Source organism: Nipponia nippon, unplaced genomic scaffold, assembly GCF_047370975.1.
Source record: "Nipponia nippon isolate SJK-2023a ecotype South Korea unplaced genomic scaffold, ASM4737097v1 scaffold_15, whole genome shotgun sequence".
Taxonomy (NCBI): Eukaryota; Metazoa; Chordata; class Aves; order Pelecaniformes; family Threskiornithidae; genus Nipponia; species Nipponia nippon.
The window spans coordinates 13,225,285-13,252,902 of NW_028262331.1; the positions used below are offsets into that span (position 1 = coordinate 13,225,285).

The 27,618-nt window shown below is 63.0% G+C and overlaps 3 protein-coding genes across 10 annotated transcripts in view; 1 reads left to right on the forward strand and 2 right to left on the reverse strand.

The window, feature by feature from the left end:
- Positions 1-105: 105 nt before the first annotated feature.
- SEZ6 (seizure related 6 homolog) lies at positions 106-14,705 on the reverse strand. Of its 3 annotated transcripts, none has more exons than XM_087751562.1 (17): positions 14,534-14,705; positions 6,177-6,752; positions 5,971-6,104; positions 4,912-5,104; positions 4,390-4,575; positions 4,146-4,314; positions 3,599-3,765; positions 3,322-3,516; positions 2,777-2,915; positions 2,503-2,699; positions 2,234-2,428; positions 1,960-2,151; positions 1,683-1,880; positions 1,546-1,584; positions 1,314-1,434; positions 1,133-1,235; positions 110-808 (listed from the first exon to the last, which is right to left on the reverse strand). In XM_087751562.1, the coding sequence occupies exons 1-17, from the start codon at positions 14,598-14,600 to the stop codon at positions 776-778; spliced, it is 2,904 nt and encodes a 967-aa protein (XP_087607688.1). In that variant the 5' UTR covers positions 14,601-14,705; the 3' UTR covers positions 110-775. The 3 variants fall into 3 exon arrangements, with proteins under 3 accessions (XP_087607687.1, XP_087607688.1, XP_087607689.1); XM_087751563.1 differs by having other exon boundaries at positions 112-792; XM_087751561.1 differs by having other exon boundaries at positions 106-792; positions 1,314-1,584.
- Positions 14,706-18,198: 3,493 nt separating this feature from the next.
- On the forward strand, positions 18,199-21,696 carry PIPOX (pipecolic acid and sarcosine oxidase). 2 transcript variants are annotated; one of them, XM_087752113.1, is made up of 8 exons: positions 18,199-18,331; positions 18,685-18,833; positions 19,286-19,487; positions 19,560-19,742; positions 19,805-19,957; positions 20,026-20,184; positions 20,323-20,398; positions 20,513-21,696. In XM_087752113.1, the coding sequence occupies exons 1-8, from the start codon at positions 18,206-18,208 to the stop codon at positions 20,641-20,643; spliced, it is 1,179 nt and encodes a 392-aa protein (XP_087608239.1). In that variant the 5' UTR covers positions 18,199-18,205; the 3' UTR covers positions 20,644-21,696. The 2 variants fall into 2 exon arrangements, with proteins under 2 accessions (XP_087608239.1, XP_087608240.1); XM_087752114.1 differs by lacking the exon at positions 19,805-19,957.
- Positions 21,697-22,383: 687 nt separating this feature from the next.
- MYO18A (myosin XVIIIA) overlaps positions 22,384-27,618 on the reverse strand; it is a 33,312-nt gene continuing 28,077 nt past the window's right edge. For 3 of the 5 annotated variants that reach the window (XM_087752105.1, XM_087752104.1, XM_087752103.1), the window contains 4 exons: positions 27,535-27,579; positions 25,825-25,935; positions 23,754-24,896; positions 22,384-22,520 (listed from right to left, as the gene is read on the reverse strand). In XM_087752105.1, coding sequence (XP_087608231.1) covers positions 23,762-24,896; positions 25,825-25,935; positions 27,535-27,579 — 1,291 coding nt within the window. In that variant the 3' untranslated portion in view covers positions 22,384-22,520; positions 23,754-23,761. The remainder of the gene's footprint in view (positions 22,521-23,753; positions 24,897-25,824; positions 25,936-27,534; positions 27,580-27,618) is intronic. The other 2 variants (XM_087752107.1, XM_087752106.1) reach the window with 1 other exon arrangement.

A 27,618-nucleotide genomic window follows, 5' to 3' on the forward strand; every position in this document is an offset into this window, starting at 1 on the left:
GGGAATTCTCTCCAGACCAGGGTGGGGCGGCTGGGGCCGGGGCCGGGGCCACCAGCCCGGGCGGGACGCGGCGGGGGGCACAGCCATGCCTGGTGCCCCCTGCCCACCCCGGCACCCCGGGCTGGCGGCCCGGGTCCGGCGCCGGTGGGGTGCCGGGACGTGCGGGGGGGACAGGCCGGTGGCAGAGGGGCCGCCCTGGGGAGCGCAAAGCAAGCGAGGGGCCGGGGCGGGAACGCAGCATGCTGGGGCACGGGGGGGACCCGGGGGTGCGGGGGGGGGCAGGCCCTGTGCTGGGCATGGGCGAGGGTGGGGGGGGCACCCCCACGGCCGCCCAGGCCCCTCGACCCCCCCCGGGCTTTGCAGGGCGTCCTGCCGCCCCCTCCTCACGGCAGCCCCGGGGAGCCCTGTCCTTACCTGGGGGGTCCACGCGGCCCCGGTCCCCCTGCCTGGCTCCCTCCTCCGTGGCAGGGGCTGGGTGGGCTGCTGTGCCCCCGGGGGGGCTGGGGGACAGGATAGGGCCCGGGGACCCCAGCTGGCTCAGCACCCCCTGAGCTCAGGGCAGGGGGTTGGGTGACAGCGGGACCCGGGCAGACCCCACAGGGGTCTAGGTGGGTTGGGGGTGGCCGGCACCCGGCTCGCTCCCATTGAGCGCTCGGCTTGAGCCTCCTTGGGAGAGGTGTGCCCGGCCCATGCTGGGGGCCGGGGGGTGCGGGGGGGGCCCAGGAGGGGTGGTTGCGGCGCCCAGCTCCACGCTGCCCGCACCTAGATGGACACCTCATATTCCCTCGTCTCCTGCAAAGAAAACAGACTGCGAGGGGTTGGACACTTGGCGGTGGGGTGCCTGGGACAGGGACAGGGCATCTCCCACCCCGTAGGGCCCTGGGGGCACAGCCCAGCCCAGGCATGGCCCCAGGGATGCATGTCCCATCCCATGTCTGGTCCCTGGACAGTTCTCTCAGCTGATGTGTGGTATCTAGATGGATGTCCCATCCCATGCATGGTCCCTGGAGTGCATGACCCCTTCCCACGCCTGTCCCACCCCACGCACAGCCCCTGGCACACATGGCCCATGAGATGTGTGGTCTCCAGGGTGCCCAGCCCCAGTCAAGGGGGCGCGGGGGCTAGTACTTACTCCTGTCTCGTAGGTGGGGTTGTCAAAAGCCGACTCCACAGTGATGTGGTCGTAGGGGTGGGAGCCGGTGAGGGGCAGCTGCAGGGCCGGCTTCCCCTGGAGCCTGTGGGGAGAGGGCAGCTGGGGCGGCCGTGGGGCTGGGGGGGCCCCGTGGGGGGCCAGGGGCCACCCAGCCACTCACTTGGAGAAGTAGAGATAAATGCCCCCGATGAGCAGGGCCACCACAAGCACGGGCAGGAAGACGGCGATGGCAACGTTGGTGCCCTCCAGTGCCGTCCCCGAGGGCACGGCCTTGGCCACAGCTGTCCGGGAGAGCGGGGGCTCACCAAGGGGACACCCCATGTTGGCTGCACCCCAGGGTGCCCGTCCACACCCCAGCACCCCACGCTGCCCCAGCAAACCCTCACCCTTACCGTCCAGGTTGCGGTTGCTGTAAAACTCATTGTAGGAGGCTGGAGGGGGGAGAAGAAAAGCCGGCATCAGCGGTGAGAAGCGGGGTGCCAAGCGGTGCCAGTGGGGTGCTGAGGTGGGTGGGGAGGTGTCCACTCACCTGCCTTGCAGATGGGAGGTGAGCCGCTCCAGCGCGAGGGGTGCCCGGGCAGGCAGTGCAGGCTGCCCTCGCCCAGCAGCGCCCGGCCGGTGGCACAGGAGAAGCGTAAGGTGGCTCCCGCTGGGTACAGCCGCCGCTCGGGGCTCTGCCGCCCGCCCGCCGGCATGCCGGGGTTGTGGCAAGGCTCGTATGTCTCCGCTGTGGCGCAGGGGCACAGTGGCATCAGCGCCCGCCACCAGTTCAGGGGACATGCCTGGGGAGGGGGTACCCAACTCACGGATGCACTTGGGGAGACGGTCGCTCCACTTGGGTCCTCCCACAGCGCGGTCATGGCAGGTGAGGGTCCCGGTGCCTGCCAGGACGTAGCCCTTGTCACACACGTACTGCACAGTGGCTCCCACTGGGAATTTAGGGCTGGATACCACCCTGCGGCTGTGCTCGGCATCCCCGGGGTCCCGGCAGGAGGTCACTGTGGGCAGAAGGGACCAGTAGTGACAGCAGCTGCCAGCCACACACCATGGTGTGGGGGGACGTCAGCAGGCACCACTCACCCCGCTCGCAGGAGGGCAGGTCGCCACTCCACGTCAGATCCCAGTGGCACATCAGGAGGTCAGTGCCGGCCAGCTGGAAGCCAGGGTAGCAATGGTAGGTGACCACAGTGCCATGGAGCAGCTCCGGCTGCGAGGACGTCTTCCAGCCGTTGGCGATGTCCGGCAGCTCGGGGCAGGTGTCATTACGGGGGACCTCTGCAGGGACAGGGGTGAGCAGGGTGGCAGAGACGCTGGAGACACCGGGGACACCATCTCACCATGGGGCTCACCAGAGAAGTGGATGACAAAGCCTTGCCGATAGGCAAAGGAGCCAGCACCAGGGTCGGACTGGAACTGGACAGTGACGTCAGCAGTGGAGGCGTAGAGCTTGAAGCGGCTGTGGGCACCCGTGTACTGGCCCAGGATGCGCGCCGTCAGGTCGTCCCCGTCATAGAAGGTCAGCATGTCCCCCATGCCCAGACGCAGCCTGGTGTGATAGGGCTGTGAGGACGGGGGGTGTGCAGACCCTCCCATCCCCCCATCCCCGGTTGCCCCCACACTCACACGCGGACGTCCAGCATGACGCGCTTGTCCTCCTCCACGTGCAGCCCCCAGATGCAGTCCTGGCCCTTGCCGTACGCCTCCGGCCAGTTGGGCGACAGTACCACACCAGCCGCGTCCGTCAGCTCCCCGCTGCACACCGCTGAGGGTGCACGCTGGGCTTGGCACCGCCACACGGGCATCTGCCACAGCACCCACCAGCACCCACCACAGCCCCCCAGCTCCAGCATCCACTTCAGCACCCCGGCTCCAGCACCCACCATCCCCGTTGGCTCTGGCTCCAGCACCCACCATGGCATAGTGGCTCCAGCATCCTTTGTGGCCCATCCCTGACTCCACCACCCACAGCAACCCCCAGCTCCAGCACCAGCTCCGGCTCCCACCATGACCCTCAGCTCCAGCACCAGCTCCGGCTCCCACCATGACCCTCAGCTCCAGCACGCACTGCAGCACAATGGCCCGTCTCCATCACACACAGCACCCCCCAACTCCAGCACCCATTGAACCCCCAGCTCCAGCCCCCCCAGCCCCCTGGCCCCGGCGCCCACCGCGACACGCCGGCTCCGTCTCATTCCACTGTGGGTTGCTGGGGTCAACACACTCAATGATAGTGGAGCCCTGCTCCAGTGTGTAGCCAGGGTCGCAGCTAAACTCCACCGTGGTGCCCACAGGGTACCGGGGGTCGCTGGCTGTGAAGTTCCCATACTTGACGAAGGGCTCGTAGCAATGCCCCTGCTCGAAGGCTGTGGGCACAGGGGTGAAGGTCTGCGGGGGCCAGGCAGGCATGGTGATGGCCAGGTGCCCCCCTACGCCCCAGCCCCGTACCCTCATAGCGCAGTGCCATGCCTGCAGCAGCCCCACTGCTGTCGGTGGTGAGCTCTACGAAGAAGTGGCGCCCGGTGCTGAGCAGCCCCTCGATAGGCAGGTATTCCACCTCGTAGGAGTCATACACCGGCGGCGCCTCCATGTTATTGCCATTGCGGATGATGAGCCTGCCGAGGCACGGCAGGGGCAAGGTGCTGCGCCGGCCATGGCCAACAGCACCCATCCTTGAACATGGTGAATGGCACCCACCCTTGGGCATGGCCAATGGTATCTTCCTTGAACATGGTCAACAGCACCTATCCTTGACCGTGGCCAATGGCCAACAGTGCTCACACTTGGGCATGGCCAACGACACCCACCCTTGAACATGGCCAACAGCACCTGTTCTTGGATAGGGCCAACGACACCCATCCTTGAATATGACCAATGGCATCCATCCATGGGCATGGCCAATGGCCTCCATCCTTGAACATGGCCCTGTGCCCAGTGCACGGTTGTACCAGGAAGCCCCCCACCTCCCCAATCCCCCCCTGCCCTGGGGCCAAACCTGTCGTCATCCTCTGCCAGCGAGACCTTCTCGAAGTGGAGGTGCAGGCGGTGGCCAGTGGGAGCCTCCAGCAGCCAGTGGCATGTCAGGTTGTTGCTGTAGTTCCCGGGGAAGCCAGGCGAAACAATGCGTCCCACCGTGGCGTTCCGGACCACCCCGCCGCATGCCGCTGCAGGAGAGGGACCGTCAGCAGCCAGCTGTGCTATGCCAGCTGTATCATGTCCCCCCTGGTGCTAGTGCTTACCGAGGCAGAGGGGCTCACGGGAACTCCAGAAGGGGCGGGTGGCGTTGCGGCAGGTGAGCCGGCGGGCACCCTGCAGCTGGTAGCCGGCGGCACAGCGGAAGCGGGCGTCCCCACCGGGGTGTAGGCTGCTGACTGAGACCTCCCCAAAAGCCGGCCGCGCCGGGAAGGGGCAGCTCAACAGGTAGGCTGGGGGCAGGCGGCAGCATTACTGGGGGGAGGATGGACCCGCTGGGACCCCAGCCCACCCCACACCCAGTACCTGCCTCCCCAGCCCCCTGGGAGCACCTGGGTGCTGCAGGGCTGGGTGACACAGTGCCTATCGCAGCCGGTAATGATGCTAAATGAGCCCGTAATTGCTCATGCCAATTAGCTCTCCATTAACGTTCTTTGCCCGGTCTGTGCCCACTTAACCCACCAGCGGCACAGATTAACTCCGCAATGCATCATCACTCTCCAAATTAGCAGGGGAGCCCCCGGGGGAGTAGCAGGGGGTCCATGCCGGCGGCGGGCGCTGCCCCGTACCTTGGTAGCGGAAGTGGTAGGAGCCGGGGCTGGGGGGCCGGGGGCTCTGGAAGTGGAGGGTGAGGAGGTTGGCGGGGCTGCGGATGACCTGGCCCCGCAGCAGGAAGGACTCGTTGGCCAGGAGGGTGGGCTCCAGACCCCCCACACTCTCCACCGTCAGTGTCTCCCCCTCTGCCAGGCTGATGTTCTGTACCTGCGGGGGACGGTCAGGCGTCACCGCCCCAGCATCGCTCGGAGCTGGTCCTCAGACGGCTTGCCTGTGGTCGATAGCACACTGGAGCTTGTCTACATGGGGCAGCGCCTTTCAAGCATGGTTAGCAGCGCCATAAATCATCCCGCCACGCAAAGAGCAGCAGGACCCAGCCGCAGCACAGCCAGGCCCCTGCCGACAGCCCTGCCGACAGCCAGGCGTGTGCTCCAGTGCTCCAGAGCAATTTGCTATTAATGATGTTAATTAAGCAGCGCTGCGTGGTGATGAGCAGTGGCACTGGCGAGTGCTGCTGCGTGAGGAGGAGGAGCAGGGGCTGACTGCGGAGCTGCTGCCTCCTGCTCACCACCGGCTTTTGGCACATCACTGTGCTGCCCCGCGGCAGCTCAGGTGGTGGGCTGGGCAGAGGTGGGGACGCACAACCACGTGTCACTGATGGGAGCACCACGAGGCCTCGGGAGCTGCCGCCAGCTGCTGCTCCTGGCAGATGGGCACCAGGTTTTCCTGGCTCCGCACCACAGAGTCACACCCACCGGCATTGCTTACACCTTCTCCATCAGTTCTTCATTAATTAAATCCCGCATCGCTTCTTCCGTGATGGGAGCCAGCCATGGCAGCCGGTGGGCATGGGGTTCCCACCGGCCCACATGACTGCATCCCTACCCCGGGACCCGAGGGTGAGTGATGCCCTGAGCCTGGCTCGGGGACACAGGGACAGGGAAGAGGACAGGGGCAGGACTGCCTGTTTGCCGCACTGTGCATGGCCACTCAGCCACAGCACGAAGCAGGGGATGGACCACGCTTGCCTGCGGGCACTTGGCACCCCATCCAACCCGCAGGCCCCAGCTCACCTTGAGCTCCACGCCATAGCCAGGGTAGACAGAGATGGTGTAGGTGCAGTCCAGGCTGCCATCATAGGGCACGGTGGCCGGCTCCGGGGACACCAGCCAGCCCTCAGGGCCTGCCAGTGTCCGGTTGCAGGGAGCTGGTGACAGAGGAGATCCTGGCTCAGCCCCATTTCTCCCCAGCTCCTACCAGCTCCCTCCCCGGTGCTCACCTGGCCCTTGCAGTGTGGTGACAGTGGTGGTGGTGATGGTGGAGGTGGTGGTGGTCCCCTCCTCATCCCCAGGGACCACGGTGGCTCCAGCATGGGGTCCCAGGGATGTGCCGAGGGTGCTGGGTGCCCAGCTGGGGGACGCGGGGTCTGACTCCAGCACGCCAGTGGGGGACCATGAGGAGTCGGCACCCGGCACGGCCCCCCACACCTCCCCCCATGGCCCCAGATGCCCTGCCGGCGTGGTCAGTGGGTCGGTGGGGAAGGCGGCCCTGGGCAGAGCGGGAGTGCGTGGTGGGGGCTTTGGGGCTGAGGGCCCAGGGGCCGGCTGGAGGACACCTGCGGGCAGGAGGGGGCCAGGGCCAGCGGGCAGGAATGGCGCCTGGCCCAGGTAATCCTTCTTCAGGAAGGCTTCATGCAGCAGGTCCTCCAGCAGTGGGTGGTGGTTGAGGAGCTTCAGTGTCGGTGCTGTGCTCACAAAGTGAGCCTCCGCCTCGCGCTCCGCCAGCGTGGGCAGTGCCGTTGGCTCCCCCTCAGCCTCAGCGCTCTCCCCAGCCTTCCTTGACAGCCCGTTGAAGCCTGGGGGAAGGAGAGAGTGTGGGGTGCTAGGGACCCATGGACTGATGCTGCATCATAGACTGATTCTGCACCGGGGACCAATGCTTCGTTCTGGACCAGTGATGTACCATGGACTGATGTGGCACCTGGGACCAACCCTGCACCAGGGACCAACACTTGGACATGCGCTGATCCTGCGCCAGGGATGGATGCAGCACTGGGAACCGATGCTGCACTGGGGAGCAATGCTGGTGCAATGCCACAGGCCTGTGCTGCACCGGGGACTGATCCTGCACCAGGGACCGATGCTGCACCAGGGACCAACAGTTCATCATGGACCAACACTTCACCACGGGCCAGTGCTGCCCAAGGACTAACGCTTCCCTGCAGGCCAATGCTGCACGGCAGCCAGGACAGCAAACAAGCACATCAACCACGTGCAGTGGGGCCCTGCCATGCCTCGCCCTGGTATGCCCTTCACTAGGGTAGCCTAGGCAATTAAGCCCTGGCTAATTAACACACAGCTGCACCCTTGTACCACGTTAAGGGTGCCCACCCCTCCTGTCACCCAGCCCTGGTGGGGACAGCCCTGGGGTTGGGTGTTCCTGGTCACAGCTTGTCCCTCTTCATGGAGGTGGCCATCCCGTGCTGAGGGTCCCCCGGGACCCCACATCCCCACGGTGCGGACATGCAGGTGATTGCTGTGGCTGCCGTGACCAGCTGCACCAGGGATGCCACCAGAGCCCAAATGGTGGGACCCAGCTCTAGGCCACCAGTGCAACGAATCTGCAAGAGCTCAGCTTCTCTCCATCCACCTGCCAGCCAAGCTGTCCCCAGGCAATGTCAATCTGCCAGGGATCCCCTCCCCTCCGACGCTCCCCACCTCCCAGCCACAGCCATGGGGACTCCCCCGCCCTCCGATGCATTAGCCCCCAAGGAAATCTCCAGTGTGCCCAGCCCAGCCATTTACAGCTTTTAGACTAAAAAAAAAAAGAATTTAATCAACCCTAATGAGCCACCCCAGCACCTCTCCCTGCCGGATCCGGCACCGCATGGTCCCCTCTCCCGGGGGGCTCAGCTCCCCAGCCCCACCGTGCCACAGCGGGGGGGATGCCGCAGCAGCACCCAACATCCCTCTGTGGCCTGTTGTGGGGTGCGAGGCCATGATAGTGTGTGGGCACGTCTCGCCGCCGTGCACAGGCGCTGATGACACGATACTGCCAATTACTGGGTAATTATACCGATCTGTAGCAGGGCAGGGCCCCGGGAAGATTAATTACTCTGCGACTACCACTTTTAAGGGACTATTAAGAGACATTAGCTTGGGCTAGTGGCGCAGGGGGAGCTGCTGAGTGCTGCCAGGCATCCCTACTGCCCTGCCACCCACCCTGTGTCCCCACCACCCCAGGACGGTGACGATGCCCAGGGCACAGCAGGGCAGCAGGGAGGTGAGCACCCGACCGCACTGCCTCTGAAAGGTTCACTTGCCCCCCAGCAAGGCCAGAATTATTTTTTAATACGATCCATTTATTAGAACATAAAAGTTAATGAGTTTATACTGAAGGGCGCCAAAATATCTTTTAGGCTTTAATAGCAAATTAGCACTCGGTGCCGGGCCCTGTGCCACTTGCAAACCACCACAGACACCCCACGCAGCGAAGGCTGGGGTAGAGATGCTTACCCTGGCCCCCTGCACCTCCCTGCCCATAGTCTCAGCTGCCTGTGGTGCTAGGGAGCACGGTGGTCCCCATCGGAGCTGCTGGGTGAGGCTAGACCCCACAGCAAGGCTCCTACAGCAGGTCCCATCTGGGTGCTGTGGCACCCTGGGCTGGGCAGTGCCTGGGCACCGGGTGCTGTCCTGGGCTCTGCGTGGTGCGCTGAGTGCCATGGGATGCTCTGGGCACCATGGGATGCTCCTAGCACCGGAGAATGCTCAGGACTGGGGATGCTCTTGGCCCTTGGGGGATGCAGGATGCTCAGGGCACCGTGGGAAGGCAGAGGGTGCCCAGATGTTGCCACCCATGACCCTCAAGCACTGCAGGATTAGGGCCTCCACCTCCACAGATGCCTCTAAGCAGCTTATCTCCAGTGACCCTGCCACAGCTGTGTCCCTCCCACGTCCCCAGGGTGACCAGGGGCTGGTGACAGGGACCCCTGCTACCCAGCACCCACCCCTCCAAGCCCTGGCACCCAGCTGGGACGCCCCAGGGCTCAGGGTCGGCACAGACCCGTGTGCCTGCTGGGGCCCCTTGGCATGCATGGCACATGTCCGTGGCTGCAGCCAGGCCAGGGTCCTAATCCCTCACATTGGCTTTGCTGGGAGGGAGTCTATTAACAGCGGCCAGGAGCCGGGGAGACACCGGAGACTAATCTGGCTGTGGCGAGTGGCCGCCCCCCCGGCGGGAATCAATGCCGCCTGCTGTCACAAATAAATAAATAAGGCGGCACACAGCCGCCCGGGGAGCGCCGATCGATGCCGCCCGCCACAAAAGTAATAACGCAACGGACGGCTTAGTGGAAGGAACAGGGCAGGGCCCTCGGCTGCCCCAGGAGCATCACAGCCTCATGGCACAGTGGTGCTCCGTGCCTCAGTTTCCCCATCGGTAGGAGGGGGCTGGCAGCCTGGGCAGGCAGGAGGTGCAGGCAGCCGGGTCCCTGGTGCAGGAGGAGGGCAGGGATTGGGGCTCGCAGGAGTCCAGGTTTATTTTCCAATTTAAAATCCAATCTGGCTTTGCCCCCACAGCCGGGGCTGGCAACCATGATGAATGAGCTGTCAGGCAGCTGGCGCCACAGTCCCCCAGCCATGGTCCCCGCAGCCCCCAGCCCCCCCAGCAGGCACAGGAGGGGGGGATGTGCCCGATTGATGCCAGATCTCCATCTCTGTCCCCGGCCCTGGTGACCCTGGGGATGGGGACCCCCGGCAGGGAGGGGGGCACCCTCCTGCCTGCCTCTGGGTGGGAAGGCCCCATGGGCAGGAGCAGGCAGGGAATGAGGGCAGGTGCAGGCAGTGGGTGGGCAGGTGTAGGCACCGTGAGAGTACAGGCAGCGTCAGGATGCAAGCAGACGCAGGTGGGTGGTGTAAGAGCACAGGCAGGGACGGGTGGGTGCAGGCAGCGGGTGGGCAGATAGGTGCAAGCAGGAGTGGGTGGGTGAGCGCAGGCATGTGCACACAGACAGTGCGAGAGTGCAGGCAGGGGCAGGTGGGGGCAGGCAGGGATGTGCAGCCAGCTCCCCACCACACGGCCCTGCTCCTCATGCCACCCAGCCAACACCACTGCCACACAGCCAACCCACCAGCACCTGGCGTGGTGAGCTGGACACCCCCTTGGCACCAGCTGGCACCCACATCCTGCTGCCCCATGGCCTCCTCCACCCCAGCACTGCCAGTGAGCCAGATGCTCACGGCCAAGCCAGAGCTGCCAGAGCAGCCGCGGGACAGAGGGGGACACGACCAGAGGGGTTGTCCTGGTGCCATCACCGGTGAGCACAGCCGCCAGCCCCAGCGGCTGCTGGGGGGAGCCCGGCTTTAATATTCATGGTGGCGCTGGCGGGGAAGCGTTTGACCTTGTATGTTTTGCAATTCTCCTTGAATTGAACAGTCATTTACCCGCTGACACGTGTCACATGTCGCCGCAACCGGTTCCCTGGAGCATCGCAGCGGCCGAGCGTCGGCTGACATACCAAACACCGAGCATCACTGACACCAAGTGGACGTGAGGGCAGAACCCAGTGGGCACCGGGGTGCCCATCCCCGGGGCTTTCCTCCCTCCCACCCAGAGGGTGCCAGCAGTGCCCCGTCCCCTCCTTGCCACCCACAGCCCATGTAATCCCGCTTCTGCCGCTCTCCCTGCGGAGCTAATGCGTTTGTACAGCAATTTCCCTGAGCGGTGGCAGTGATAAATTGCATGTCTGCTGCTATTTCGGACCCGAGCACTGGAGCGGTGCGGTACCATGTCCCCCCTCCCCGCACTGGCAGTGCCTGAATTAGCCACCCCAGCCCTGCATCAGGATCCCCTGCGATGGAGCTCCCATCACCAGGCAGCACCCACCCTGTGCCACCCCAGGGTGCCCACAGCATGGGTGCCAGCTCCAGGCTCCCCTAGGACCCAGTATTGTTCACCATCCTGGGGCACCCAACCTGCAGGGCACCCCTGGGTGCTGGGGGTGCCTGCCTGGTGTAGGGCAGAAGGCAGGCAGGGAGAGTGGAGCTGCGCTGCCCTCCTGGCTCCCCTTCCCTCCACCTGCTGCCGGTCACAGTAATTGAAATCCAGTTGTGGGAGGCGAGTGAGAGCTGCTTGTTGGGCTGCTCAGCCATGTCATCTTCCCCGCAGACACCATTCCCCCCAAGTTGGCAGGAAGCATGGAGCATCTCTGCCTGCTCCCGCCAGAGTCAGCATCCCAGCTGCCCCCAGCACCAGCCTTTGCACCTCTGGAAATTCAACGTGACCATCCCCTGACCAACCCCGCACCCTTCCCAGTCACCTCTCTTCATATAGGATGAACCATCCAGTTCTGGAAGCCACCAAGGGCTGATGCTACAGCCACATCCCTCCTCCCTGCTGCCACCCCCCCAGGGCAGCTGGGGACCACCAGAGCCCATGCTGCCTGTGCATTGCCCCCACACATCGCCCAGCACTGGCTGATCTGGCATTTCAAGCACCTCTCTCCATTTTCACAGGGTCACAGCGGCACTCTTGCAGCTGATTAATATTTGATCCCTTCAGCACAGCTTGTTACTGCATTTAAATTATATATGTAATAACCCCCACTGGCACAGCAAGACTGCGTGCCAGCTCCCGCCACCTCTCCTGCGGGCAGGGGATTGAGCGCATCCCCAGCCCTGGCCAACGGGACCCTCTGACGCCTCGGAAGAGTGGCCTTGGGTCTCAGCATGGGGCAGGCTGGCGGGTTGCCAGGCAGATGGAGACATCCCCAGCTGCCTCCGACGGGTCCAGGCAGCCCCTTTGCCCACCCAAGGATGCCTGTGGCAGGAGAGGTGCTGGTCCCCCAGTTGGCCCTGTCTCCGTGGCAGCCGGAGGAAGGGATGCTGCTGCTACCAAGCTGCTGCCTGCGACTGGAGGGAATCCATTACCTCCCTGGTTATAGGCAGCTTTCAAAGGCAATCTTTCAATTGTGCGCATTTAAAGAATTGATTGGAGGCAAAATTATCCTCTCCCGCCGGAGCTGCCGGAGACACAACTTCATCCACCTTCCCTGGGGCCTGCCTGCACTCACAGGGGGCCCGGCAGCCCAGGGTCAGCCCCAGCCCTCACCCCAGCGCAGGGCTGCATGCCAGGAGACACAGCCCTTGTGAGGCCTGTGCTGGTCTGGGGGTCCCATGGGCGGCACAGGGGGGTCCCCCCATTGCTCCACACCAGGCCCAGGGCTGCCCTTGCCATGTCCTTGCTCAGGCTCCTTTGCACCACATTTTCCCCCCCACGATCCCACTGCTCTAGCTCTGCCCAGCAGCTGCATGAAGCCCGGGGCCGGCAGCCCTGCTTGGCACAGCACCGTGTGCCAAATCCAGCCCCGCCAGCACTAACCCACAGCTGGTCCTACAGTGATTGGGCTCCCAGAGGGATGGTGGAGGTGGCTGGCCCAGCCTGCACCCCCGCAGGGCAGCCCTGCCCTCCCACCCTCCAGTTTAAGAGCATTATCCAGATAATCCTGGCCTGGTGGCATGGCAACGTGGCGGTGATGAACTGCTCCGAGGCATACAGGGGACGAGCATACACACTGTTAGTTACTGTAGCAGACACCTGCTTACTCCCCTGGCCCCCTGCTTGCACTGAGACCCCTGGCCAGCACCCGCATCCCCAGGGACATCATGTCGCCCAGATGCATTGTCCATCCAGCTGACACTGGACGGCACAACACAGCTCATGGTCAGCACAGTCAGGCCCCATGCCCCCTGCCACAACCCATGCTGCTTCGACTCCAAATTACAAGGAGCTCCCTTCAGCATGGCGAGGATGACCCCCCAAAAAAGCCAGGCCTGCTGTGGCTTTGGAGAGCTGGGGAGAGGAGGGTGCGGTGGGGCAGGGTGTATGGAGCTGTGCCCGGCACCCACAGCTGCACCAGCACCATGGGGCCCAGAACCCTGCTTTCTGCTGGGGCAAACCCCTGCTGGCACCGGGGATGGAGCTGGCCCACAGCTGGGACAGGTCTGCAGGTCACTGCACAGGGTGACAGAGAGAGAAGATCAGGCCCTGCGTTGCCACCACCCAGGGAGCATCACCAATCCCCCCAGTCTGGGTGAGGGGTCTGAGACCCCTGTCCCCATGTCCCGCAGCCCCATGACACATCCCCACCATGCACGAGCCCATTGATGCCAAGTCAAGGCCACGGTGACACTGAGTGTGGCAACGCTGCATGGAAATGGGGGTGCTGGTCTGGGAGCCCTGCCTGATGGGGGACAGGGAGCAGGTGGGTGAGCCCCATGGGCAGCTCCTAGCACACAGGGGGGCACAGGGTGGATGGGACCCCATGACTCCCAGCCCTGGAAAGAGCTTGGCGCCTCCCAGGGCATCCCTACCTCTAACACTCTGGGAAATGCACATGCAGAGTTTAATTAACTTTATTGATATTCAGAAATTAGGGGACTGACTAGAGGTAATTGCTCATTAGAAATCATTAAACTGACACCGTAAGCACGAGCCTCCCTCAGGGGAAGCCTGCCCTGCCCAGGGCCCTGCTCCCAGGACAGAGCCAGGGACACAGACTCCCCTCCAGCCTCACTGTCCCCTGACAGGGCAGGAGATGGGGGTGCCATGGCCTTACCCCACTTGCTGCCCTGTGGAGGGTCCCCCAAACACCCCCCCCAAGCAAGAAGGCTGTGGTAGCAGCCCCGGCTGGCAGAGCGAGATGGGAATAGCAGCGGGCACAGGGCCATGACGCCCTTCCCCGGCTGGGCTCAGCTGCCAGATGGGGATTTTATGTAACTCCCTACATGGCTGCTGCCTGCAGCTCAGCCGAGCTGTGTGGGCAGCCTGCATCCACTGCCTGCATCCCGCCAGGGCCAGCAGGGCCAGACCCATGCCTGCTCCTCACCCTGTGCATACTGCCCACCATTGGCATGGCCAAGGTGGACCAGGGCACCCCAAGACCCAGTGGGTTCCTCCTAAGCCTCGGCAGGTCCCTAATTCTGTTTTTTTGGGGCAGCAGAGCCACAAGGTGTCGAGGCAGCCTGTGCCCCACGGGTGGCAGAACCAAGGAGCTGAGCTGGGTGTTGGCTGCTCTCCTTGGGAAGGACCAACACCCACCATCCCCGTGTCTCCCCGATGCCCTCCCCAGAGCCGGAGGGGCCACCCCAACGGGGGCAGGGAGAAGAGCCCCAGACCCAAACACCCACAAGCCCCACAGTGGGGACCGCACAGAGGGGCTGGCTCTCAGCGCGCTGTCGGGCATAGCCAGCGGCTCGAAGGGCTCGGCAGCCGAGGGAGCGGGTCCCGCCGGGCGGTGCCGTGCCTGCCCAGCCCCCGGTGCAGCGGTGCTCCCCGCCCCCGCCGGTGATACCGACAGAGGGGCTGTCGCCGGAGCCCGCCGAGGGCGGCGTTGCACCAGCCCGGCTGCAAACCGCTCTGCGCGCCCCCGGCGGCTCCCGCTCCTCGCGCCCCCGGGGGCGGGGGGGGGGTGGGGGGATTCTCTCTTCACCGGGGGCGAGCGCAAGTTGGCAAAGTTTGGCGGTGACGGAGCGGGGCTGGGGCCACCGGTACCGGGGGTGGTTGGTGTGTACGGGGGGGGTGACCCGTAATGGGGGATGACCGGGGGAGAGGGGCGGTCGGCGCGGGGCCGGCGCTTACCGTGGGCAGGTGCGCGGAGCAGCGCGGCGAGGAGCGGCAGTAGCAGGGCAGGCGGCGGCGAGCCCATGGCCGGCGGCGGTCAGAACCGCGGACAGCTCCGCGCTGCGGGCACGGCCGCGCCGCGCCGTAACGCTCCGAGAGCAGCGCCCGCCAATCCCGGGGCCGGGGTGGGGGGGGCTTCCCCCTCCCCCGCCGTAACGCTCCGAGTGCGGCGCCCACCAATCCTGCAGCTGGGAAGGGGGGCTCCTCCCTGCCACCCCACCCCCAGCCCCGCGCCGTAACTCTCCGAGTGCGGCGCCTGAAAATGCTAGGAGCTGAAAGCTGGGGGAGGAGGATCTCCTACGCCTCACCCCCCCAATACCAGCAACCCCCCGGCCTGGGGAGCCACAGGAAAGGTCCTCGTTGCCCACTCCCTCATATCCTGCCTCCCCCTTACTGCTGCCACCCCCCTATGCTGCACCCTCCAGGACACTCACCCTAGCCACACACAGCCCCCAACCCCAGAGACCACCCCCCCACTGCCCTTCCTCACCCTTAAATAGCCCCAATTGGGGCCGGGCTCATCATCCCTCAAGCAGGGAAACCTGGGCCCAGGGCAGCCCCCGCAGCTGAGCACTGCACAGAGGCAGGGGACCTTAGTCCTTATGGAGAGGGGCCAACACTCGCCCCCCAGTCCCCACTCGGGGTCCTGCTCCCCTGGGAGGGCCAGGCGGCAGGGGGCAGCCAGCCCTGCAGCAGGCAGATGGTGTTGGCACCAGCACTGAGAGGCTCTGTGCTGGCTGTTGGACGGCTCTCGTGTGTGTTAAAAATAAAAAAAAACCAGCTCTTTGTCTAATAACCCCCTCCCCGTCTCTGTGAAAGCCCAGATGGCTTTGCCTCTCCATGCTGATGCTGTGCGCGGCACAGATCCCCTGCAGCTCGGCCAGCCCTGGCTGCAAACATGGCCCACGCAACCATCACCGGGTGGGTTTTTAATTTTAATCCCAGGCCCTGCTTCTGCCATGGAGAATGGCAAACCATGTGCTGCACGGCTTGGCATGGGGAGGAAAGAGCAGCAGCCAGCCCCACGGCGAGGGCTGTGCACCGCCAGCCCCACAGCTGCAGTGGGAGCGGGGCAGGCAACAATGCCGTGGTTCTTCTTGTCCCGGGAGGACTGTGGAGCGGGCGGGGGGGCAACTGGCGCTCCTGCAAAGCACTTTCAGCCTTAAACCCGAAACTTTGATCCGCCGGTAGCTCCATCAATGTTTAATGCACCAAAGCCCTGGTAGGGCTTGGAAGAACGGCATTTTGAGGCCAAATTGGAGTTTCTAATATTATGATATTCAAATAATTTTAATCCACCTGACGCATCCCCAGGCATGTACCTGGACTGCTAATGAGGGGTTGCCTTTGGTGGTTGTTGGTTTTGACACAAAGCAAACATGCCCTCTGCAGATGCCTTCAAAGCGTTGGGGATGGTGAGGGCCGGGGAGGTAAATGGGGGCGAGTGCAGCCGGAGCTGGCATGCCGCAGCTGGGTGGAGGGGGACACGCTGCTCCCTGCAGCCACATGGCCTTGGCTCCCTGGGGAGCGATGTTGCTCCCTAATTCTTTTTTAGGTGCTGGCTTGCACTTGCTGCAGGATGAGGCTGGCACAGGCCAGCAGGCAGCACTGGCACGGATGATGATGGGCTTTCAGGGAACTTCAGCCACCATCCCAGTGTGCAGCGGGTGCAGTGGGTGCAGTGGGTGCAGTGAGTGCAATGGGTGCAGTGAGTGCAGTGAGTGCAGAGCTCAGCAGGCAGCAAGCTGCTGCTGAGCCCTGCCTGGCCTCGGCCCAAGCTCCTCATTCCCAGTTTCTCCAGCCCTACATGTCTCTGAGCTGGGGCAGCTCCCACAGCCTGCACCAGGCTGTTCCCCAAACCTTCTCCACCTTCTCCTCCCGTGCTGGTGCCAGCTCCAAGCTTTCCCATCCATCCACCCAGCCCGCACAGCGAATATTTCATTTTTACTGTCCTCTCAGTGCAGCTCTCCTGACCCATGCCGGCTGCTTTAGGAAATGGTTTTCTTCCTGCCACAAGCGTTGCCCCTGGTTCATTTAAACCCAGGTCAAGAGGATGACGGCAGGGGTGCCAGAGAAGGGGCACAGGGCTGGGAGGGGGACCCCAAAAACTCACCCAAAGCAAGATGAGCCCATGCAGCTGCTTTTTGGGGTCTGGGGATGCAGACCTCCCTGATACCTGGGAGCAGCTCTGGTTGGAGTCATCTGCGCAATGAAAGCGATGGCTTGAGGGGTCCTGCAGAGCCCTGGGGACAGTCACCAGCACTGGAGGAGATGGCCATACCCCATCCACCGGGGCACGGCCGTCCCCTCCAGCCTGGGTGACCGTCCCCACACCCCTCCGATGGTCTCCCCAGCTTCCTAGTGGCATGAGCGAGGCTTTTCCAGCCCGATCTATTAACATGCCGTTAGTGGGAGAGGAGTTCATTTTTGCCATTTAACGTTTCATGGATAATTAATTATTCTTCATCTTCCCAGCAAAAAAGGAAGGGCAGGTAGCGGGGCTGTTCAAAGCAAAAAAAGCAAGCTGAAATCCGGGGAAATTGGTGAATTATTTGTAACATCAAAGGCGAGGGAGGATGTGCTGATTTAATGGGGCACTGCACAATGCAGAGCCCTAGGCATCAAGGTGACACTGAGACCAGCATGCACTCGTCGCATTAGTGGTCCTGGGCAGCAGCATGGATGAGAGGCCTGGGGGGGAGCCCGGCCTTTGCCTGCGCTCCCCATCTGCCTCCTGTCACCTTCCCATCACTGTTAGCTGCCAGTTCTGCTTTTGTATGGTGCCAGGGTGTCCCCATGGTCTGGCTGGGCACCATGGTTGTGGGGGCTGGAAACCTCTCCCCAGCCCAGTGTGGGCCTCCTGCACTCCCTGATGCTTCATCCATCACTGGAGGCGAGCGGCAAAATAAATAATGATATTTAACATTTCGTAATAACAACAATTAACCAGTAAATAATGCCTTTTACACCATGAAAGCCAGAGTAAATTAATTCCCCTAATTAGCTGTCAGGCAGCACAGGGCGGTGGCAGTGGTGGGGAAAAGCCAGCAGCCCCTGCCCATGTTATCCCCCCACCGATGCATTGTTGAGTGTCCCCAAAGCCCAAATCACATCCCAAATTTTTGCAGGCTTGCAAAATCCGTTGCAGCCAGTGGGACATGGGGCTCTGCATTGCATTTTGGCTGCTCCAGCGAGCCCTAAATCATGCCTATCTCCTGTTAAAAAAAAAACAACAGCAACAACAAAAGATGGCAACAAAATAGTTTATGGCTGTAATAAATTCTGCCAGAGGGAAATGCTAGCAGCATTTCCCCTACCAGCCCCTGTCAGCCGGCAGCATTTCCCCTGTCTGCCCCTGCCTGCTGGTGACATTTTCCCCACCGGCCCCTGCCACTGTACAAGCTGCCTTCCCCACCAGGACTGTGCACCAGCGTTGGTGGGGGAATGGAGGTGCTCCTGCCTGGCCAGCCCCGAGGAGTGGGAAGGATTTGGCCCTCACATGCCCCTGCTGTCCCCATAGGGGCTGGAGGGTGGCCAAGGCTCTGCCACCCACTCTGCTCAGCTGGACTCTGTCCTGTCCCTCCCCCTGGCTCGGCTTCCAGCTGCTGCGGGACAGGGACGAGGACAGACATGGCTGCCCCGAGCCAGCCCCACCAGGCCACCTACGATGCCATCGTCATTGGAGCTGGCATCCAGGGCTCCTTCGCCGCATACCACCTGGCCCAGCGCCACAGGGACACCCTCCTGCTGGAGCAGGTACCGATGGCCCCAGCCCTGCCCTGTCCCTGTCCCACCATGTCCCCAGCCCCAACATGCTGGAGTGGGTGCCTGCAGACATGGCTGCCCGCAGACCTGGCTGCCCGCAGACCTGGCTGCCCTCTGCCACGGCATGGTGCTGAGCCACTGCTGGCACCCCTGGTCCGCGGTGCCAGCACCCCCATGTCCCCAGTGCCAGAACCCCCATGTCCTGCCATTTCCCAGTGCTATGGTTGGCAGGGCAGGCTGCATCCCCAGGTGCTCACTGTGGCACAGTGCCGGTGCACATCGGGCTGGTGGGGCTGGGGGGTGGGGGTGGCTGCGGTCGCCCCCACGTCCCCTCTGCCCTGCAGTTCCTCCTGCCCCACTCGCGGGGCAGTTCTCACGGGCAGAGCCGCATCATCCGCAGTGCCTATCCCCGGGCGCCCTACACCTGCATGATGCCTGACAGCTTCCGCCTCTGGAAGCGGCTGGAGGCTGAGGCTGGCACCAGCCTCTACAGGTGACGGGGAAGAGGACGCAGCCCCTGCCGGGCACCGTCCCCTCTCTGCGGGGCTGGGCTGGGGGCTGCAGCTGCTGCTCCATCAGGGTGCAGTGCTGGGCAGGATGAGGTCACCCTGGTCCCATGTAGCGGGGGAGGCAGTCACTGGCTCTGGGTAATTTATGGAGCTCTGTAAAGAAAGCACCATTAAGGAAATGAGCATCTAAATGATACCCTGCTGCCAGGGTCAGGGCTGATGGTGCTTGCTGTATTTGAGGGGGTGAGTGCGATGCCGGTATCCAGACACTCCCCGTGCATCACCCCATGCACCCTTGCCCGGCATCCCACCAGGGTGCAGCTCATCCCGAGCACCACCGATGCCGCCACACCTCAGTTTCCCCCAGGGGCAAAGCAAGGGGTGGTTTGTGCGGGGAGGGGGTGAGAGAAGAGCTGATGTGGCTGCCGGGGCACAGGTGGACAGGGCTGGTGGTGCTGGGGCCAGTGGGCAACCCGGAGCTGGAGGGTTGCCGGCGCAGCCTGGGTGCCAACCAGGTCCTCGACGCCACGGTGCTGGCCCAGCATTTCCCCGGCCTCCGGCTCCATGCCGGTGAGGTGGCCGTGTGGGATGGCACCGGCGGGGTGCTCTTCGCTGACCGGGCGCTGCGGGCGGTGCAGGTGGGTGCTGCCGAGGGGATGGGATGGGTGTCTCCGTCCCCGCAGCTGCCTCCCATCACCATCCCCACCCAGGATGTCTTTTGCCGGCACGGGGGCACCCTGCGGGATGGGGAGAAGGTGCTGCGCATTGAACCCGGGGCTGTCCTCACCGTCACCACCACTGCTGGGGTTTACCGAGCCCCCCGGCTCATCATCACAGCCGGAGCCTGGACTGGTGCTCTCGTGGCACAACTGGGTCTCTGCCTGCCACTGAAGGTAAGGGTTGGTGGCACTGCGGGGCAGCCCGGCCATGGCCAGGGCTAATGCAGTGACCCCAGACCCTGCGCATCAATGTCTGCTACTGGAGGGAGAAAGAGCTGGGGAGACCCAGCCCCAGTAGAGCCAGTCCCTGCTTCATGGCCCTGGGGCTGAGCCGAGCCCCTCACGGCATCTACGGGCTGCCTGCCCTCGAGTACCCAGGGCTGGTCAAGGTGAGTGGGGCACGGTGGCAGCGGGGGGCACCCTGCAGCCGGCCCCCCCCTGAGTGGCTGCCCCCCAGGTGTGCTACCACCATGGCAGCCTTGCTGATCCTGAGGAGCGGGACCAGACCTCCCTAGGTGCCCCCCGCCCTGACATCGCCCTCCTGAGCAGCTTCATCAGCAACTACCTGCCCGGGCTGGATCCCTGGCCAGCCGTGGTGGAGACCTGCCTCTACACGGTGAGACCCCCTCCAGGAGCAGGACCCAGGCGTTTGGGGTCCCAGCCCCTCCCCCACTCCAAGGTGGACCTTGCCATCCCTTCCCCCTGCCCCGAGAGGACCCCCTGGCCCCACACGCTCACACCATGGCTCCCCCAGAACACCCCGGATGAAGACTTCATCCTGGACCGGCACCCCAAATTCAGCAACATCGTCATTGGGGCTGGCTTCTCAGGTAGGTGAAGACACCCAACCCCCCCCCCCCCCCCCCCGCCCCCAGCACACCAGAGTTGGCCAGGGTCATGGGGATGGCTGTGCTCGGTACCCAGCCACCCTCTCCTCCCTGCAGGCCATGGGTTCAAGCTGGCGCCGGTGGTGGGGAAGCTGCTGTGCGAGCTGAGCCTGGGCGAGGAGCCGTCCCACAGCATGGCCCCCTTTGCCATTACCCGCTTCCCTAGCGTGCTCCAGGCTGCGCTGTAGCTGTGGGGCCCCAGCTGTGCCCGCACTGTATTGTGCTGGCCCGCAGCTCTGTCCCTGCAGCCTGATGTCCTTACATGCCAGCATGCTGGCATCCCTGCTTCCTCATGTCCCCATCTCCCTGTATCCTCATGTCTCCACCATCCCAGCACCCAACATCCTGGCACCCCTCTGTCCCAGCAGCTGTCCATGTGTGCACCCCAGCACTCCCGTACCCCTGCACCCTGCATCCTGACAACCTAGCATTCCCACATCCCAGCACCCCTGCATCCCCATACCCCAGCATCCTGGTACCCCTCCGTCCCTGCATCCCCACATCCCAGTGTTCTGGTACCCTGCATGCCCACATCCCAGCACCCCTGCACCCCCATATCCCTGCATTCCCACATCCCAGCACCCCTGCATCCCCATATCCCTGCACCCTGACAGCCCAGCATCCCTGTACTCCTGCATCCTGTCATCCCCCATGCCGTGCAGTGCCAAGCTGTCTCTGCCGAGTGCCTGCTCCCCAGAAAAAAAATTAAGGAGCTTTGTCAGCCTCATGAAGATGGAGCTGGAACAGCGCAGAGAGACACACTTGCTTAGGAGTCAAGTTAAATGTTTTAATGTTAAATGTGCCATTTTATTATCATTAGATCGCTCCCACTTAATGAAAGCGCATTAGCGCAGTGTGGCTTTATGGCAGCGAGTGCCAAGCTTGGCCCATTTTGTTTCCAAGAGATGGTGGGGAAAGGTATCAAACGACCTGATTTGCCGGGGTCCCAGGGGTGCAGGGAGTCCTGGGGGTGTCCCTGGGGTTGGGGGGGGAAAGGGGCAGGGGGCAGCACCTGGCACGGGCTGCCGGGTGCTGGAGCCAAGGCCAAGCCGCATGCTGCGCAGGCAGCCAGCAATGCACATCATCATCATCTCCTCCGTGTTAAATAATTAATGCCGGCAGGCAGAGGGCTCCCATCACCACTGCTCATCTGCATATTTATGAAGATTGATAAATGATTCAGTGCCTGCACCCACGAGGTCTGTCTCCCCCCTCCGCTCCCCATCACCCATGGGTGCAGTGGGCTTGGGGAAGGTGCCAGGCTTGGCCTCTCCGTGCAACCCTGGATCCTTGCTGGGGCTGGATCTGTCCTGCCAGCCCCCACCACCATGCAAACATTCCCCAAAATGGGGTGACCCTCCCAGCATGCAGAGCAGGCGGCAGCTGGTGTCACCAGCCAGAAATGATGTTTATTTTCACACTGAAAGTAAGGGAGGGGGGACACACGCGCACAGCTGGGCTAGTGCAAAACAACCAGGCAGGGGTAGGGGGCCGGGGGTGATGACAACCTGAGGGGCATGCAGGACCCTGTCCCCACATCTGCTTCCCAGCTGCAGGGCAGCTACTCCTCAGGGCCCAGCCAGTGAGAGACGTCTTTGGCTCAACTTAAAAGGGGCTTAAAAGGATGCGGGGGTGCCCAGGGGTGGGGGGAGTTTAACTTATAAAATAAGGAGCCAGCAGGCACTGAGGAATAAACCCAGGGTGCCAGAGATGCCAGCTCTGCCGCCGAGGACAGAAGGGGGTGTGAGAGAGTGGGGGCGGCATGGGGGCTGCAGCCAGCGAGCCGGCCGGGCTGCTCCCGCCGTGGCTAGGGCTGGGGGGCTGCTGCATGTCCACCCTTCCCCGGTGCAGAAGAAATACTGGCTGCCCGGGGCGGCCCCGCAAAGGAGCTGAGTGTTTCTGGGACAATGAGCAAGGAGGGGGGGGCTAGGCGGGGGTCTCGGCGGCCCGGCTCTCTGCCTCGCTGGCGCTGGGGGAGCTGTGGGAGGAGCGGCGCGTGCTTTCCTCGGTGTCCTGCTCCTCGTCCCATGTGTCGTAGGTGAAGGGGTGCCGGGAGCCTGGGAGGCTGTGCAGGAGAGAGCAGGGTTAGTGGAGGGACGGGGGGCCCCCCAATGCCCCAGCACATGCAGTGCTGCAGCAGGGCTCTGCTGCCAGGCACACCTCCCCTCTGGCTGCACCGGGAGCCGCGGCAAGCCAGCACGCTGGCAGCCAGCTGGATGGAGCCTCGATGGCCACCTTTTTTATTATTTCTGAGATATCTAGGGCATGCTCCACCGCAACTGACTCCTCGCTGGGCTGAGCCCCTGCTCTGCAGTGAGCCAAGCTGAGCCTGCCCAGCGGCTGCAGCCCCCACAGGCACCCGGCACCATGTGCTCAGAAAAAGGCACGTGGCTGTGGATGCAAATGCTGGTGCTCACGAGTGTCACCACTCAAGGGTCCTGATTGCACTGGAGCCCACGGCTGGGTGCTGGGGGTGCTTCCCCCCTCTGCCACCCTATAATGCCTTCCCTGGACCTGGGACAGGCAGCCTGGCAGGCAGCAGGCAGCCTAACTGTGACCATGTTTCCAAAAGGCTTTTTTTCCCCTCCTCCAGCCCCTCTCCTATTCAAGTTGTTGGAAAGGATTGAACCTGCTCCGGAATTGCTGTTGGCAAGCCCCAGCGCACCCTCTCCTCTGCCATTAAACAGGGTGCAGGGCCCCAAAGCCCTGTTCACACCCTAATTCCCTGTCACAGCCACCCTACATGGCGCAGGGCAGCGGGATGCAGCTGCCCTGAGAAACACACCTCCGAGCCCCAATCGCCCACCCCGGCTCCCCCCTCACAGATGCTGCCTCCCCCACACTCACATACTGCAGTGGGTGCGTGTTAGTACCCGCCCTGCTCTTCCCTGCCACCTTCGGGACCCACTGTTGTCCCCAGGGTGGTGAAATGCCAGAGGCAAGTGGGGATGCTCCGCCGCCTGGCAAACCCTTATCTTTCCTGAAGGAATAAATTCAGCTACTTCCTGGCCAGTGGTCGGGCAGCCGGGAAGGGATTAGCGCATCCTGGTATCCCATGTGCCACAGCCGCTAATCCCAAACACGCTGCATCCTGGCAGCATAGGCAGCTGCTGGTCCCATCATGGCCATGCCGAGGATGCTCCCCATGGCCAGAGATGTGTTGGGGATGCCCAGCAGCACCCCAAAAGCAGGTCTGCCTGGCGGAGGTGGGCTCTATGCCTGGAGCCGGGCGAGGGTTAGGGTGAGCAGTTAGTGGCACACGGGGAAGTTCATGCTGCATGGCACACACCGCTCCCACCTCCTGCCTCAGTCGCTCTCAGGCCGGTACAGGTACTTCATCATCAGGCTGTTGACCTGCTTCTTCCACTGCTTCTCCTCCTTTTTGCCCCGGCCAGGGCGTCCCAGCTCCTCACCCCCTGCCACCTGTGGGCCCTTCTTGATGCTGGAGGTGCTGCGGTAGGAGCTGGTGGAGCAGGAGGAAGAATCGGAGGAGGAACCTGAGTTGGATGATGACTGCTGCTGCTTCTTCTTCTTGGATTTCTTCTTGGCCTTCTTGGCTCGCTTCTTGGCACTCTTCTTCCACTTCTCTTCCTCGGAAGAGCCTGAGCTGCTGCGGTGCTGGCAGGCACGCCGGGAGAAGTCATGGGCGGATGCGGAACGGCGGAGGCTGCCGGGGGGGCAGTCGACAGGACCCAGGGGGGCTGCACTCCGCATGCTCTGGCTGTCATCCCCTGAGTCGGCCTCGGGGCTTGAGCAGCCCCTGGCCTGTGGTGGGCGGTAACTCAGCACCTCCTGGATGGCAGCTTCCAGGTCGGGGTCGAGGTAGGAGCGGTGCCCCACAGGGTGGGCGTCCCCGGGACCCCCTCCCTCGGAGGCGGCACTGCGGGGCCGGGGGGGCACAGAAAAGCTGCGCCCCAGGGGGGGCTGCCCACGGGACCCCTCATCTGCCTCTTCCAGGTGGCTGCGGGCCAGGGAGAGACGTGACTCGGGGCGACCCTCGGGCCCCCCGCGCCGGCTCCGCAAGCTCCCGGGGCTGGAGAGGGCAAAGCTCAGCACCGAGCACCCCCCCTCATCCCTGTCCTCCAGCCCACGCCAGGAGGCGGAGGAGGCCCGGCTCACTGGGGCAGAGGCGATGGAGGCTTTCTCGTCGTCAGCAGCTGAGAGGGACCAGCGCTTGCCCAACCCTTGCCGAGCCCGGCCACTGGCATCAGCAAAGGCACGGGCGATGATGGCCGCCCGGTCCTCAGCCTCGCCACCCCGGGCCACCCTATGGGCAGCATGCTCAGGGGAAGGCGGTCGCTCGCCAAGAGCGCTGAAGAGTGTCTGTTCGTCCCCATGGCCACCTATGGAGTCCTTGAGGCCTGGCCGCTTCCTATAGCTGAGGCAGCTCAACACCGACACTGGCCGCTCCTCGCCCTCAGGACCATCTGGTGGGGCCGACCTGTGCCAGCAGCCCCAGGGCCCCACGCATGCATCAGGGAGACAAGAGAGAGATGGAGATGAGCGGGTGAGGTGGGGGCAGCGTGCCAGTGAGGCAGCCTTGGTAATTTGTGTCAGCGAGAAATAGCATCATGGAAACATGTCATGTAAATGGGGGAATTGTTCTAGCCCAGCACTTTGATTCCCCTTAAAAGTGTTGTGTTCAATTTATTTCATTGTCGGCTACCTGGAGCCACTGCATTTGATTCCTGACTTCAGCAAAGGTGGAATTATCTCCAATAACAAAATGTTTTACATCTGCACCGCTGAATAAATGAAACCAATTAAGAAAAACCAGCTCAGATCTTTCCCCCCTGCTTGGCAGAGGCAGGGAGCCCCCCGGGACACCCAGAGCCCTGCTAGGAAATTGGGTTTGGATAAAAGCAATCTGCGCTCAGCAGGTGAGTGCCTTCCCCGGGGAGTGGGAGGGCGGCTGTGTGCCCCAGCCCCATGTTGGCCCTGCACCATGGGGGCACCCAGGCATGTCCTCCCCCTCTGCCAGCGCTGCCGGGGCTGTGTGGGCAGCCGGTGTTTGCCAAGAGGTGTGGGGAGGGATGTAGTGGAGCTGCAAACGAGGGGAGGATGGAGGGGGGGATCCAGCCCCAAAGCAGGGGGATGATGCACAGGGCTGGAGCTCACCACTGCTGACAAATGCCCATGCACCTCCAGGGTAAGTCCCTGTGCCGCAGGTGCTGTAGGTGGAAGGCATGTGTCCCCAAATGAAGACCAGAGCCACTCACCAGGATTAACCCTTCCCTGGCTGGCCACCGGGCAGCAGCGCAGCACCCAGAATGCCACGTCCCATGGGTGCCCACCCTACACCCCAGCCATCCCCCAGCACAGCCCACCCTGTCCTCTGCCCCCAGCTCTGCGCCCAGCTCTGCACCTACCTGCTGCCCTTCAGGCTGCCATCATCCGAAAGCGCTTTGTTCTTAGAGAGCCAGGACTTCACCCCGTCCACACGCTCCTCCAGCTCTGAGTCCACGTCCGAGTCACCGTCACTGCCAGAGGAGCGGGTTGGGGTGGGAAAAAGCAAGAGGTGAGCATGGGGCGGTGAGATTTTGGGTGCTGGGGAGGCAAAATTGTGCTGGCGGGCGCCGAACCCCCCCAGCACCCACTGCTTGTGTATGCTGGTATGGGTGAAACCTCATTCTGTGGTCCCGCACTGTCTCCCAGGGCACAACCTGCATGCATACAGCTCAACCTGCATGCTGGGGGCTCCCCAAACCACAGCTGTGCCACGCACCCTCCAAACCCCCAAACCACTCCCCTGCCTGGCCAAGAGGCTCCTGCACCCTCTGCCTAACGTCCCCCCCTGCTACTGCACAGCTCCAGGGCTGGAAAGATAAGACAGCAGGGCTGGCGTCAGGGCAGCAAGGGGCAGCAGGCAGGGCACAGCTCCAGAAACACAGGAGATTTCCAGTTCTGGGGCTGGGAAGGAAATAAGTCCATTCATTTTATAGGCCACCGTCAAGTGCAAAATTACAGCGAGGAAGAGCGATGTTGATGGCCCTGGGTAAACAGGAGTTTAGCAGGCAGAACAGAAATGACTCCAGCAAGACGGGCGCAGGAGCACAGTGGGCAGATTTAGAGCCCTGCCGTGCTGGAGAGCCCCTGATTTACATCCAAGCGTAAAAAAAAAGCCCTATCTGGCTTAAACCATCTAATTTATAACGGCCGTTCATAACCATATTGATTGCCTTTAGAAAGAAGGTGCCGTATGCATTGCAAAATCCATTCCTCCATGTTAAAAGCATCCCTGCGTAAATCTCCCTTAATACCCAACTGCTTACTGCTTTCATTAGGGTTATGGCAGTACCGGCGGGATCTATAAGGAAATCGAAGCGGCACGGCCCCCTCTCTCCCCACCCTGCCACTGGCCAGTGAGAGGTGAGGGCTCCCACTGAGCCACTGCCAGGGAAGGGATATATCATATGATCTTAAACGGCTGTTTTATCCACCCGGCTTTGGACTTATTCCCTGCCTGGGGATGGCAGCAGACAGCATGGGGGGCGGGTTGGGATAGACCCTGTATATGAATCCTCCTCATTAAATTCAAAGCAATGAGCCACACTCCATCACGTGCATCTCCCTCCCCTGCAATACATCCAGGCAACACTCAGCTTGGAAAAAAAAAAACAACAAAAAACCACAGAACAACAACAAAAAAAACCCCAAATGAGCCCCGTAAACAAACTCTGGGGCAGCTAAGGTTTTATAACCAGCAGAATTAAACTCCACGTCAAACGCAATTGACGTTTTGCGTCAATTGAAATGTCCAGGCGAGCGTGCCGTTAGTATAAGCAGGACCTGGGTCGTGGGGGTGTGACTGCAGTGGGGGATATTAATTGTGCATGGCAGCGGGGCTCCATCACTGCTCCACACCGATACACTCATCATTAGCTGTGGTAGAGCATCACCCCCCCACCCCGGCCCACGGGCTCATCCCTTGTCCCCCCGCATGGGATGCGGTTATGTGCTGTGTCATGCCACAGGTGCTGTTAGGGCATGCGGAGGTAGGCCAGCAGCATGCGGGGCCCCGGCCCATGGGGGTGAGGTGGGGGTTAGGGGAGGGGAGGAAGGAAAGAGGAGCTCCTCACAGTTTACTCTTTCTTTTCTGATACTTTGCCACCATGTCCTGCAAACTGGGATGGGTTCAGGGAGGTCAGAGAGGGGAGAAACAC